Source organism: Sylvia atricapilla, chromosome 1, assembly GCF_009819655.1.
Source record: "Sylvia atricapilla isolate bSylAtr1 chromosome 1, bSylAtr1.pri, whole genome shotgun sequence".
In the NCBI taxonomy this organism is placed as follows: Eukaryota; Metazoa; Chordata; class Aves; order Passeriformes; family Sylviidae; genus Sylvia; species Sylvia atricapilla.
This window is the reverse complement of record NC_089140.1, coordinates 86,945,959-86,958,815: the sequence shown is the minus strand read 5'-3', so window position 1 is coordinate 86,958,815 and position 12,857 is coordinate 86,945,959. Positions and strand designations below refer to the sequence as shown.

General features: G+C 36.6%; 1 protein-coding gene across 1 annotated transcript in view; it reads left to right on the top strand.

Annotated features, from left to right (window-relative positions):
* The window catches only part of TMEM245 (transmembrane protein 245), a 73,700-nt gene that overhangs the window by 8,143 nt on the left and 52,700 nt on the right, over nucleotides 1-12,857 (top strand). Inside the window, exons 2-5 of the mRNA XM_066327167.1 lie at nucleotides 2,029-2,146; nucleotides 3,299-3,400; nucleotides 4,289-4,396; nucleotides 9,414-9,638. Of these exons, the coding sequence (XP_066183264.1) occupies nucleotides 2,029-2,146; nucleotides 3,299-3,400; nucleotides 4,289-4,396; nucleotides 9,414-9,638 (553 nt within the window). The remainder of the gene's footprint in view (nucleotides 1-2,028; nucleotides 2,147-3,298; nucleotides 3,401-4,288; nucleotides 4,397-9,413; nucleotides 9,639-12,857) is intronic.

Genomic DNA, 12,857 nt, shown 5'->3' with positions numbered 1-12,857 from the left:
ATGCTGTTGCCAAGTTAGTATGGGATGAAATCCTAGTCCATGTCAATCAATTTAAGTTAATTTGGTTTGTCAGTTGCTTTCAGCCATGAACTGTTGGAAGCAGGCTACCCTAGTTCCTGTGCGCTGGTTCTTGCAGTGTAGGGATGTGCTTGGCCGTAACATTAACCAGTAAGGAGCTGATTATTCCATGGTGTCACTGAAATTAAACTTCTTGCCCCAGTCAGTTGACTACACAGTTCTCTTTACAGGGCTTCAGGAAGGTTATTGTTTGATCTCTGAAACAGGATGACTGGTTTAAAAGTAAGCTATTTCTCTCTATTCAGTAGAAATAAATACTTTTACTTGGGTCTTTTGCTAAGCTTTTAGAAATGAGAACTGATTAATTATTTTAACTTCAAATACAAAAAATAATATTCAGTACCTGAACCCTATAATGTTCAGCTTCATGCCTGGCTAAAAGCAGTGCAATCTGTTTTGCTTTGTTGGCTGTTAAACATAGGCTTATACTCTGTTAGCCTCCTAGTTTTGGCTTGTTTTTAAACAGAAAGTTTCAATTACTCAATGTACTGAGTCTCCTATTCGTAATTTATCATTAAATTCAAAAGCCAAAGAGAAAATCATCTTGGAACTGGAACATTCATCATACAAAGATGCTGTGTGGCTGATGTTAGGGAGTATCTTTGTGATGAGTTACCTCTTGCAATTTGAGCTGTGCTATAGAGTGCCTTATGAGTGAATTTATGCTTCAAACCTGTGCTGTTAAAGGAATGCTGCTATGCCTTTCTGGTGAAAATTTTTGTTTGCTTGTGACTTTAGTCCTGGTGTCCGTGGGTTCTATTAGTTTTAGACATTTATTTTGACTCACACTTGGCCATAAGCATTAGATGAGAAGTGTTAGTGTGCAAAGGGTAGGTATGCCTTTGTTCACATATCGTAAATGATTTAAAATTATCTTGCATATTATGTGATGATTCCCTCTGAAGTTATCAGGGATCGTCACTCACTGCTTATCTGCTCAATTCAGTACAGCCAAGATTTTCTCTCCACTAACTGGATACATACATGGTAGTAGTCACACAAACCTGCTTTTCTCAAGGACTGTTGGTGTTTTCAGCATGAGTTGTATAGTGCAGAGGTGAAAACTCTTACGGTGTATTCTGCCTAATTACTTCTTCCCTGTGCATTCTTTCTTCTTACAGTGATATCTGATTCAGTAAATGCTCTGAATAGACGTTCTGTTCAAACTTCATTGGGATTTATGGATTTATGAGGGTAAATTTGAAGGTGTACTTAATTGGTAATGGATAGGGAGTGTTCATTGAATTTAAACTAGAAATACCTTCAGTTATTTATTTTAAGAATGAAACACTGAGTTTTAATTTTTACAGGTTGTCGTACTTCTTTTATTTCACATCCTCTCCTGACTAGCAGCTTTTCACCTCCTGGTGCCTCTTCTGGTTTCTGCTTCATTCTACTTTCTTTTCAGCATTTTCAAGCTCAAATTCATAATCTCAAGATTCTTAACTCCAAGTCTGTATTGTGATTTATCTGATGAGTAGAGTAGTAAAAGGCAGTTAAAAGCAGCAAACCCAGATTGTCAATGATGTCTTCCTGTCGCTGGTTTTTTAGTTAAAAGAAATGAAAAAATTATGTGTCACGTGTTGTAAAAAGACATCTGTTTTTTGAACCAGCATCACTAAGGAACAGCAATTTTTATTGTGCTTCCTAATGGCTTCTTTGGCTTAAGCTCCCTTTTGTGTGTTTGGACTGAAACACAGGAGCTGGCAAACTGCTCCATGCTGGAATGAGTGCTGTGCTGGCCAGCTCGGTCTCCCTGAGGCCACATAGGTGCTGCTGCTGAACTCATCTAATAATTGCAATATGGATTTTTAAAGATTTACAAGCTGACTTCAGTTCTCTGTCTATGGCAGTTATTGGCTGTGTGCATGAATGTACACACATGCAGGAGTACAGTAGAGCTCACTTTTGATGTGTATATACATACCTATTTGTATCTTTTTCTTAAAGATATGGACACTGGTAGTTGGTTACCTGCTGATGGTTTCATTCAAGTGGAATATAAGCACTGAACGTTACTTAAAAGCAGTGTCTGTTCCTGTCTGGATTATGCTGCTCTTTCACTTAGGTGAGTAACAAGAAATTATTATTCTGGTAACTGAGGGTTTTGTCAACAAAGCTCCTTGCCTTGGTCTTCTGCTAAATCTGTGAAATAGAGTCTGAGCAGAAATGCAAACTGTTTTGTCTGCTCAGTAATTTTGGCTGGATGTGTCCAGAAGGGAGCTTTGGAGTAGGGAATGGGAAGGCATCAAGATACTGAGCAACACCTTCCACTCCTCGTAAGTTGTACTTCCCATGGTTTTCACTTACTTGGTTCACAGACAGAGTACTTCTTGACAGTGAGGAAGGGGTGGGGTCACATGAGGCTGGCTTTAGACTTTCTTTTGTGATACTTTTTTGAAAGCCTGCCATTAACCAAGGCTGAAGCTGCAAAAATGTGTTTAATAGTAGTAACAGAAGCAAAAAAAAAAAAAATCTGTCTGTTATCAGCAAGCATATCAGGATGGTATCAGCAGTATAAAATATATTTGCCAGTAATCGAATAATCTGTTTATACAAATATAAGATTATAGTAATCTATATACTTACATTACACATTTAATATAATAGATTATCACCTTATGTTCTCATATTAGAGGTTATGATGGAAGGATCATGCAATGAATAGAAGACTACCATGATAGAAGGTTTCACAGGGTACTTCATGATTTACTTTACTTTAGCACCAGTTTCAAGGGTGGTTCTGACTATGAGGGATGCTTCCCTGAGGTTTAAGCTGTATGTAGTGGCTTTGCATTTGTTTAAATTTTGACAGTCCTGTATTTACTGGAAATACAGGCTGAACAGGAAAAATGCAAGAAAAAAACCCATTCTGTGGAGATCTAACATAAATACACATTTTTTGGGGGAACATGACTTTTCTCTGATATCAAAAATGTTTTAATTTTGTATGTATTTTCATGTGATTTTAAATACTGTTTTTAAAATTGTTCTCTATATCAACATAATGTCACTGAAGTTAGGAACAGTAACAACTTGGTTTGTTCATTGAGAAACTTGTTCATGTTTGTTTTCTATTCTTCCTTTTCTTTGATGCAGAAAGCCTGTTTGTTTTATGACTTCTTTGGTTTTTGGTTGATTTGCTGTCTTTCTTGGTCTTGCTCAATGTAGGGTTTATTAATGATGTAATTGTAAAAAATCCCAACACTGTGTCTTTCAGCTTCTGTGGCAGGTTCCTGGAGAATTCCTGTATTTCTGGTTATAGTTGTTCTGATGACAGTAGGCATGTTGCATGAACAGCAGAATGGAAAGGAGTCTTCTGGTAAGGAAAAGTCACTGTTTCTTTTACTGCTGGAGGCAAAAATTCACTTAAGTCACATAAAATAATCTGGGCTGTATCTCCATAAATTCAATAGCATATGAATTGCAAGAATTTACAATAGGATGTTTAGTGTGTTTCAAAGTGGTTTACTCATGCTGAAGTGAATCTTGGATTCTTTGCAGAAAAGGATTACCATGGACTGATGTTTCTTTTCCATGGTAAGGTAGTGACTCATTATTAAACCAAATTCCTTGAGTTTATGGATTTCAATATGTAATTTCAGGCATGAAGGTAGCCCAGGATGTTTGAAATCACAGGGTAATTTTGAAAGAAATGAGCAATATGGGTTTAGTAGCTCCTATAATACTGAGTATGAGAGAAACCAAGACAACTCCATCCAGCAAGTTTCCAATATCCAGTCATTTGTTCTTAAAATGGTTTCTTAAAAACATGTTTTGTGTTTAGATTTTGAGAAGAATAGTTTTTTCCCGTTGCATGTCAGTTTGGAAAAAAGCAAAGGCATAGTATATTCCTGATGAAGGAAACTTTCTTCCTTTCTGGCTGTTTTAGTTGCTTAGTAAAGGTGATTAACTGGTATAAAAATTTGCCAGCAGCTGTGCATGTCTTGGCTGGTAGCAGCTGATTATCAAGAAAAGCACTAAGCAAATAACTGATTTTGAGTTTTGGCTGCAGGTGTATTGTAATGCTGAAATTAATAGCACTCATTCCTGTTTCATTATATTGACTACATGTAATACATACTAAACACTGACAATGTCTATCCATATAATTTCTGCTGCCTGACAGCTCCAGTGGATATTTAACACCAAATGAAACATTTTAAGACTTAAGCTTTTTGTTCCTTACATACACATATGTATTTTACAGGGGCAGAGCTTCCTGGTCAGATGATTTCCATTGCTGCTTCAACAATTGCCATGGCAATCTCAATGACAGAAGATGAGTCCAATAATGAACATTCCTCCCAACCCTCAGGTGACTGAATACTCTGTAAGAAACATTTGAATTTGCTCTAAAGGCATGAAACTGGAGGGAATTCAGAAAAAAAAATTCAAGAGTCTGTAATGCCTTCATTTTGTCCAAAATAGTGTCCGAATTGTGAATCAGATTTATCTATTTTAAAAAAATGTCAAGAAGATGCTAGTATAAGAACTTTCTAACAAAGGATAGTTTATGTGGCTGTTGGAGGCCTGACTTGAATGATTTATTATTGTTTTGGGGGTTTTTTTAGAATGAAGGTGTGATTTTTTTTTCCTGTTCTTCATTATTAATTGTCCTAGTCTTTTGATTTGTTGGCAGTTACATGTTATATAGCTGGATTTCTGGACCAGGCATAGACAGATGGGAGGAATTTCTGTGTGCACTGCAGTGAGAAAAAACCCTACCACTTTAAATATGGCATGCTCAAAGTCCTTCCTATAGTGAGTTTACTTGACTTTGTAGCTTGAGTCATGTGATACTTTCACTTGGAATAACATAAGTGGCTTAAAAGAGTTCAGACAAAGTGTTTTGATATCCATCATGATTTTGAACTTTACTATAATTTGGTTTTTTGGGTAGGTCTTTGATGAAATGTGATACTAGAAAATTAAGTTATTATTAAGTTTCATGCATTTTCTGCGAATCAAACCAAAGAGATCATTCAACTTGACAGAATGTGTACTTCTAAAACTAAAAATCTGGTTTAAAACTTTTAAATCTAAAAATGGCAGCTTTAAACAACTTACTCTTACCTTTTTTTGCCATTTTACATGACTATCATCAATATAAACATAGAATCCTGTGTAATTATATGCTGAAATTTGAGATCGAAGCATTATGGTGGCAGTTCTCCTGTATTTCTGTGTCTAATCTTTAATTTTGGAAATGAGATTTTTTTTTTTCTGAATTTTGAAATCTGGAAAAGTTACAGATTCCCACAAATGGCCGCTGTGAGTGGTTATGTTCTTTTGCTGCTGTTTTTTTAACTTACCGGTTCTTATTTTTTCACTTCTTTAAGACATTTCTGTTTCTGTTTTCTGGAATAAAAACAACAGTTTTTCCAAGGTGTCTTTTATATCTTTTATGTTTTTTTTGACTTCTCTTGAAACAGCTAACCAGATGAGGGTTTTTTTGTCTTATGAATTCTGTTGTTTTCCTTCACAGCAGAAAAAAACCCCCAAATATGGGGTTTTCTTGTAACTCCTACAAACAGTTAAAATAATTTTCCAGCAATCTGGTAAAAATTAGTATTCTGTTCTGCAAGATGTTAAACGTAATTTTGGTCATCTTTGGTTTGGATCTTTTGTGAATGATGATGAACATTTTTCTTATACAATGAACAGTTTTACCTACAGGCTTGAGAACTTACAACTTTTTTGGCTTTTTTAACACTGTATTGAATCCATTACAGAACAACTAGGCTTAAAATTGTTTATTAAAAGATTATGAGGGGGTATAAGCTTTGTTGATTTTTTTTTTTTTTTGAACACTCATGTTTTTCCAATTTTTTTTTTTTTTTTTGTTGAATACTGATATTTAGTACTGGAGGTGAGGAGTTTAATGGTACCAGTTCAGTTGGTCTAATAACTGCTCCTTCCTGGTCTTCAAGAGTTTCCAGTGTATTCAGCAAAGAAGTTGTCTGCAATTTATGAAGCAGATACCACTGCAGTACTTTGCAGACAAGATTCTGTTGTCTTGTTGGCTTTGCATATGATAGATACTAAAATCCTTAAATGAAGTCATGACTCTCAGATTTGCTTTTGCCCTCACTTCCTTGTTTTCTAAGAAAAAAGCATAAGAAATATTTTTTTACATGAAATACGGTCCTGAAACCACAGAAAGATGTGGTTCTTTGTGAAGGGGGACTTTCATCCTGATGTTCTGAGGACTTCTTCATTAATAGTATTAAAATTACTGTTTTTCTAATTTATGCCCTGCTTAGAGAGACAGACACCTGCCTGTTTATGTTACTGTCTCTTTGTCTTCTCCCTGGGGAGAAGAATAATTCAAAATCCTGTGTTAGCAAGAAATTGATGTGACAGAGAACATACTGTGCAATGAAAAGAACAGGTCTTAATAAGACAGCCTGAAAAATTTGCTCTTTTTTTTTTTTTTTGTCATTCACATAAGTACCATTCATTCTGATTTTGCTAGAATTTTTTCCTGAGTATTGTGCTCTTTAGGCTGTCATACTTTCATTAGCTGGAAGACAGAAAGGTGTTTTTCAGGTTTCATCTCTCAAAATATGGTGAAGCACACTAAATGGGATTTAGCAGAAACCAGAGTTACTCAGAATCACTGTACTGACAGTTCTTTTTTGTCTGTTTGTGTTGACAAGGCACTCAGACCTTGATTTGCAGAGCATATCTTGCCTGCAGAAGGTGACTGTTTTGGTTCTTTTCTGGTTGCATCAGCTTTGTGAACTGGTTTATGAGAGTCATCTAAACGGCAGTTCTGAGCCAGACCTTTGTCATGAGGAGAATACTGGGTCATTGGTAGTGACAATTTAATTTTGCTTAAAAGTGCTGGAGAACTGCATTCTGAAAAAAGCTTTTTTGCCTTGGGATCCCTTAGAAGTTTTCCCCTTTTTTCCTCCTTTTTCCCCTTTTTTTCCTATTTTCTTCCTTTTTTCCTTTTTTTTTTTTTTAGGTTTTTATTTTCCTTTTTCATCACCTCATCTTTCCCCATCTGTTTTCTGTTCTGTGTACAGTCTGCTTACAGGGAAACTGTAAGGAATAAGGCTGTTTAATTGTTACTGCTTTTAACATAACTGTTGCTGTAACTTAATCAAATCTTCTTTGCAAAAATATGTCAATCAAATTTTTTGTTACTAAGAGAAGGAATGTTCTCTTTTATTCTCTAAAGGTGACTCTACTTAGGAGTATTTGGGCAAAAATATTGTATAACTTTAATCTTAGGCATAGACTTCAGCTAATTATTCTGTTTTGGCTTTTTGTGCTTCATTTTGTTTGATAAATATTTGAGTTTCTACCTGATGTATTGTTATTTCTTATGTTGATTATATTAATTTTGGAGCAAAACAGTGAGAAGTGTTGAATAAATTGAAGGGGAAAATTGTTTACTATGGGTATACTGTTTTCAAATTTGTGTTCCTTAGTGCATCCATTTGTTTCTGTTAGTACTCTTCTGCTTTATTACATATAGACTGAGAAATACAGGGGAATCATAGATCCTCTTCCACATGACAAAAATACCTTGTCTTTTAAGAAAAAGTCCTGTTTACAGGTATCTTTTTCTCTCCCTTTACAAAAAATCGTTTGTGCTTAGTATAGTAGGGCTGGTCATCATCCCGTTGAGATACTGATTTGCCAAGAACTTCCCCACCTGAAGCTTCTGCTGTGCTTAGCTGCTTGCAGAATTCCTTGATTCAGGTTGCATGCCATAGTTCCTTTGTGAACATTCTGAAGTTCCACCAGATGCGTAACCAGTAAGCAGCTGATGTTTCTGTCATCATCCCAGTGTCAATCCCAGCTGGGTGAATCAATTTACATTGTTGTCTTGGTATGGTGGAGGATGTGTCCACAAGCTGTAAAAGTTGTTCCACTTGCCTGTAGAACACCAGTGCAGATGTCTGCAACAAGAGAGAGGTGTTTATCTGCTGTGTGAGGATACAGTTTGTCACTTATTGCTACTGTATGACAAATGAGTCTTGCCTTTTTGAATGCTTTAGCTGTCATGCTTTAGGCTAGAAATGGCTTTAGTGATACTCTGCTCCTAAAAACATGTGTGTGGTACATGAGTTGTAGGACTGCTGTGCATGTAGTAGTACAGTTTGTATGCAGTTTTTTTTCATGGGAAAAGATGTGTCGTTGATACAAATCCAGGGAAAGAGTTGTATTCATTGTTCACCAGCTGTGTGGTATGTACCAGCATTTTAAATTGCCTTTTGTGCTTTGGCACAGAGTAACTTCTCAGGTTTTCCTGTGTGTGTGTGTTCCTCTGCTATGGCTGCAGACTTTTCTCAAGTACTGATCCGTGGGAAATGTGTGAATTTTGACAGCAGCACAGAGCCTCAGTATGGTAATACTGGTATTCTCAGGGGCAGATTTTACTCTCAGGGAGAGTGGCTGAAGATAGACTTGGTGTCATCCAGCAACTGAAAGATTAAATATATAAATAAATTGTCATGTTCTGCATCCAAGAATTTTAATTTGAACATAATATTTTTAGATGACGACTGTTGTTTATGTATAGGGTCTTTAACACATCGGTTTACATTTTTTAATTTAATTTCTTGTTTGCCAGCTTATGAGTGACATACTGAAAAAAATTGTTTTCCACTAACTTGTGCTTGATGTTACTAATATCTGTTAAACAGAGCAAGGAATTTAGGATGACAGTTGGAGGGCTGCCATGTTTGTGTTGTGAGCGATCTGGAAAAGTAGTAGTGAGACAGTTGTAAGATACCAGCCTTCTCTGCAATGTATACTCTATATTTTTTGTTCTGTTTGAATGACTTTTGATTAAATCTCAGATTCATTTTTGAATACTTGAAGTAAAGGGAAGCACAGGATTTAAGACTGCAGATTTCGTCTAGAAATTAATTATATTTTGTGTTTTTCTTGGTTTTATGGTTCTTTGATAAAACATATTTGGCTTGTAATTTACGTGCAGTGACAGGAGCCCTCTTAGAGACTATAGCAACTTTTCATCTCTCCTCCTCTCAGTACTGTTTGGCAATGGTGATGCAGGATGTGGGAGAGTTTATACAGCCTTGTTCTAGCTTTTCAAAATGCAGATCAGTGCCAATGCTGCCTCAGTCTTTTAGAGAAATTAAAAGAAAAAAAACAAAACAAAACAAACAACAAAACCAGCATTCTGCTGCTGTCCCTTCCTTCATTCCCACCTTAAAAAAAAAAAAAAAAGAAAAAAAAAAGAAAAAAGAAAAAAAAAAGAAAAAAAAGGAAGTAATTTGGGAATAGGGAAATATTTTATTTTGTGGTGAATATTAATGTGATAATTTCCCTTTGTTTGCATGTGTTTGTTTTAGGAGCAACAGCAGAAGGTGATCAGCCTCCACCTCCACGAGCTTCATCATCTTTCAGCTCCTCCTCTTCAACATCTTCTGGAAACAGACAAAGACCTGAGATTGGATCTTTTCTTAGAAAAAAGAAAACTAGTGATATTTACTTTGTTACTCTTGTGTGGGCCATTGTCATTGTTCAGATCTGGCTAAATTTTTGGATTGTGCAGCTGTTGCCAGTGCCTTTTGCAGGTAATAATCAAATTACTACAAATGTTTGGCATCATGTTAAAAAAAATAAGAGGAAAGGCTTGTAGGGCTTGTATGAGTTCTAAATGAGAACTTTTTCAAGTCTTGTTTAGAAAGATGAACTGTAGCTTCAGAAAGGAGGATTGATGTGCACTGTCTATTACCATGTAGTGGACAACTCTGTTCAATTGCTTTGTCTATTGACTATTGTAGTTACCTAAAATAATATACTGCCATACCTTACATAGTAAAAATACTTCTGGTTTAGACAGCTAGTTTTTCTTCCTCCTCATGTAAATTCTCCTGTATTTTTGCACCTATAAATGAAGAATGTGTTAGAATGTTATTCAGTAGTGAAGTAGAGCTCGTGTTAACTTTTAATTTCTGTAAAAAAAATGGGTTGCTAAGCTCTGTGGACAAGTCATGAGATAAATTTGGTTCCAATTTTAGCTCTGAGATTAATTAGCTTTGTTGCTTCACATCTACATGCATCTGTTCTCCTGTCTATCAGGCAAGAATTTGAGTAGTTATGATAGCTATTGAAAGACATTATTTTAAAACTGGATGCCACTTTTTCCTCTACTCTTTTGGGAGAGTGAAAAGGGAAGATGGGAACTCTAGGAGTATGTGTGAGCTACTGTGAGTTGGAAGGTATTTCTTCCCATCTCCTTACTGTAAACAAAGTGAATTTTCTAGTTTGCTTGGATTTTCTCTAAACTTCAGTTAAAATGCTAGTTTTTATAATTTTGAAAGGCATTTAACACTTGGAGGTACCTATTTTGTTTTTCAGTAAGTGTGGTGGGTTGGCCCCAGCTAGTGGCCAAATACCCTCAAAACTAATCATTCTTCCAGTGTTTTAATGTGGGCTTATCTATGAGCTGCATTCCCTTTAGGGAGGTATGATCTTGGGATTTTCCTTATCCCCAGGCCACAGTCCCTTCAAGAGGTGTACCTGCTCCAGCATGGATCCTCTGTAGGTCATGGTCCCTCTGAGTGGTGTGTTTGCTCCACTGCAGAGCACTTCTGCTTCCCTGGTCTTTTGGTTACCTCTCTTCATCCTTCTGTTCCTTTTCCCTCTCTAGTCATTTTTGCTGTGTCCCTTCCTCTTCTCCCTGCCCGGGGGTTTCTGCGCTTAGATACTTGTCCACGGAAGCACCACACCCATGCCTAATGGGCTCAGCTTTGCCTAGTGATGGATTTGTTGTGGAGCTGCTTGGAACTGTGTCTGGCATAAGGAAACCTCTGGTCTCTTCCCAAGAAGGTCACCCCAGAGGCCACCCTGCTACCAAAGCCTTGAGATCTGTAAACCATCTGGAAATTATGACTTGGAGTCATACAGATCTGAAGGGCTGTGAACTCTGAGGCATGGAGAAAAGAGCAGCTGTGCCTTTGGCTGTGGCACTGTAGCAGCAGCCAAAGGGTAATGTGGTGGCAAGACATATAAATAGCTGAATGCAGGGTAAGAGCAGAGAGGGGTTTGACCTTTGTTTGATTCCAATATAGTTACTACAGAAGGAAACTTCCCAGTTTTGGTGTCTGGGTGCCATGGGAGATGGCAATCACAGGTGAAAAAGGAATCGGAAAATAAATTTTAGACTTATTAGAAGCAGAGTTTATGCAGCTAGTTCACTGAAAAGTCACGTCAAACTGTACAAAAACACCTATGTGTGAGGAAAAAGAGAAGCAGCAGTTCTGCAGTTAGACAGCAGTGAAGGGTTTTAAGCTTGAGCCACACAAGTCTAGATTAAAGTGTACGTCTATAAATGAAACAGATGAAAACTGCTTCTGGCAGTCATTAGGTCTAAAATAAGTACCCAAACAATAAACTCATGCCAAAAGAGAAATTACTTTTGGGAGTATTTGTGACTTGTTGCCTTAGCAGTGACACTGGGCCATGAAGTGCTTTTTCATGGCATGCAACTGAATCATCAGGAAAAATATTACACATAGGCAGTATAATGATGAACAGGGCCAAATTTAGAACAGTGGATTACATTAAATGTCAGAAGGTGAGTGATGATAATCTGCATGGCTAAAAGAGAGGTAATAGTAGAAATACTAGGAAAATAGGAAGGCTAATAAAGCAAGTTTCCTTGCAATGATTCAAGTCTAAAGAGAGTAATAATAAATTGAGGTATTTCTGAGACCGTAAAGAGGATGCTTCTAGTATGTAAAAAAACCCCCAAACCTCCCCAAAACCTTAAATAGAAAGGTGTTAATTTCATCAGAGTTCCTTACATTGGTAAAGAGGACTCATATAAAGTAGCATTTAGATTATTAGCAACATCTTGGTATCATTAACATTTTTCCTTGAATGCATTTGTACTTCAGTTGGAATGAAATGGTCTTTTAAAATTGCTTAGTGTAGAGGGTGGGAAAATGATACCATTATTATACCGTAAAATGAAAAGGTGAAAGAACTGCTATGAATTGAAAAGCTAAGCAATGAGCCACATTGTGGAGCACTTGCAGCATTTTGTTCAGTGAGTGGAGCCCAGAAATCCAGATACTGTCTCTTTATAAGATCTTTCATTTGCTTCCTTGCTTGTTCTGTTGTATCCTCCTTTTTTTTTTTTTTTTTTTTTTTTTAATTGTCTTCAGATAATCTTCAGTTTCCTGCAGATGTTTGGAACTTGTTATTATGCAGGCTTTTTCTTGTTTCGCTCACTGCTTTCTAATAACAGTCCTTTAGCTTTTCCTCTCTTTTTTTGACTTAATATAATTACAGCTGTTTGATTGTAGCACCTCCTTTGCAATGCGTGCACAGTCATTTATTTTAGAAGATACTCTGTAAACACTTGTTCTTAAATAATAGTGAAAGATTAGAAAGCCATTTGAGATATGTTGTTCACTGTGTAAAGTGCAAGCCTGCCTTTGCCTGCAAGCAAACTGGCTTTGCTGAGCAGCAGTTTTTGTTGGAACCATAAGCTGCATTTCATCATACAAAACTTCAGCCTTTAAGTTCAGTGCTGGCACTTGCACTGTATTTTCTCCTTTTCTGTATGTTTGCCACTCATTTTATTAGAGAAATTATTGGATTATTCTGTTTCTTCAAGAGCATTAATCCCTTATGTGCCACATGGTGGTGCCAGACGGTAAGTGAACTAAATGTCAGCAAATCGTTGCACTGGCTCTCCAAAACAAGAACATGAACTATTACACGTGTGGCTTGCAGAGAATAGGCTCTTGTGGAACTTGGATAAATGCCCTGTAGGCAGTAAA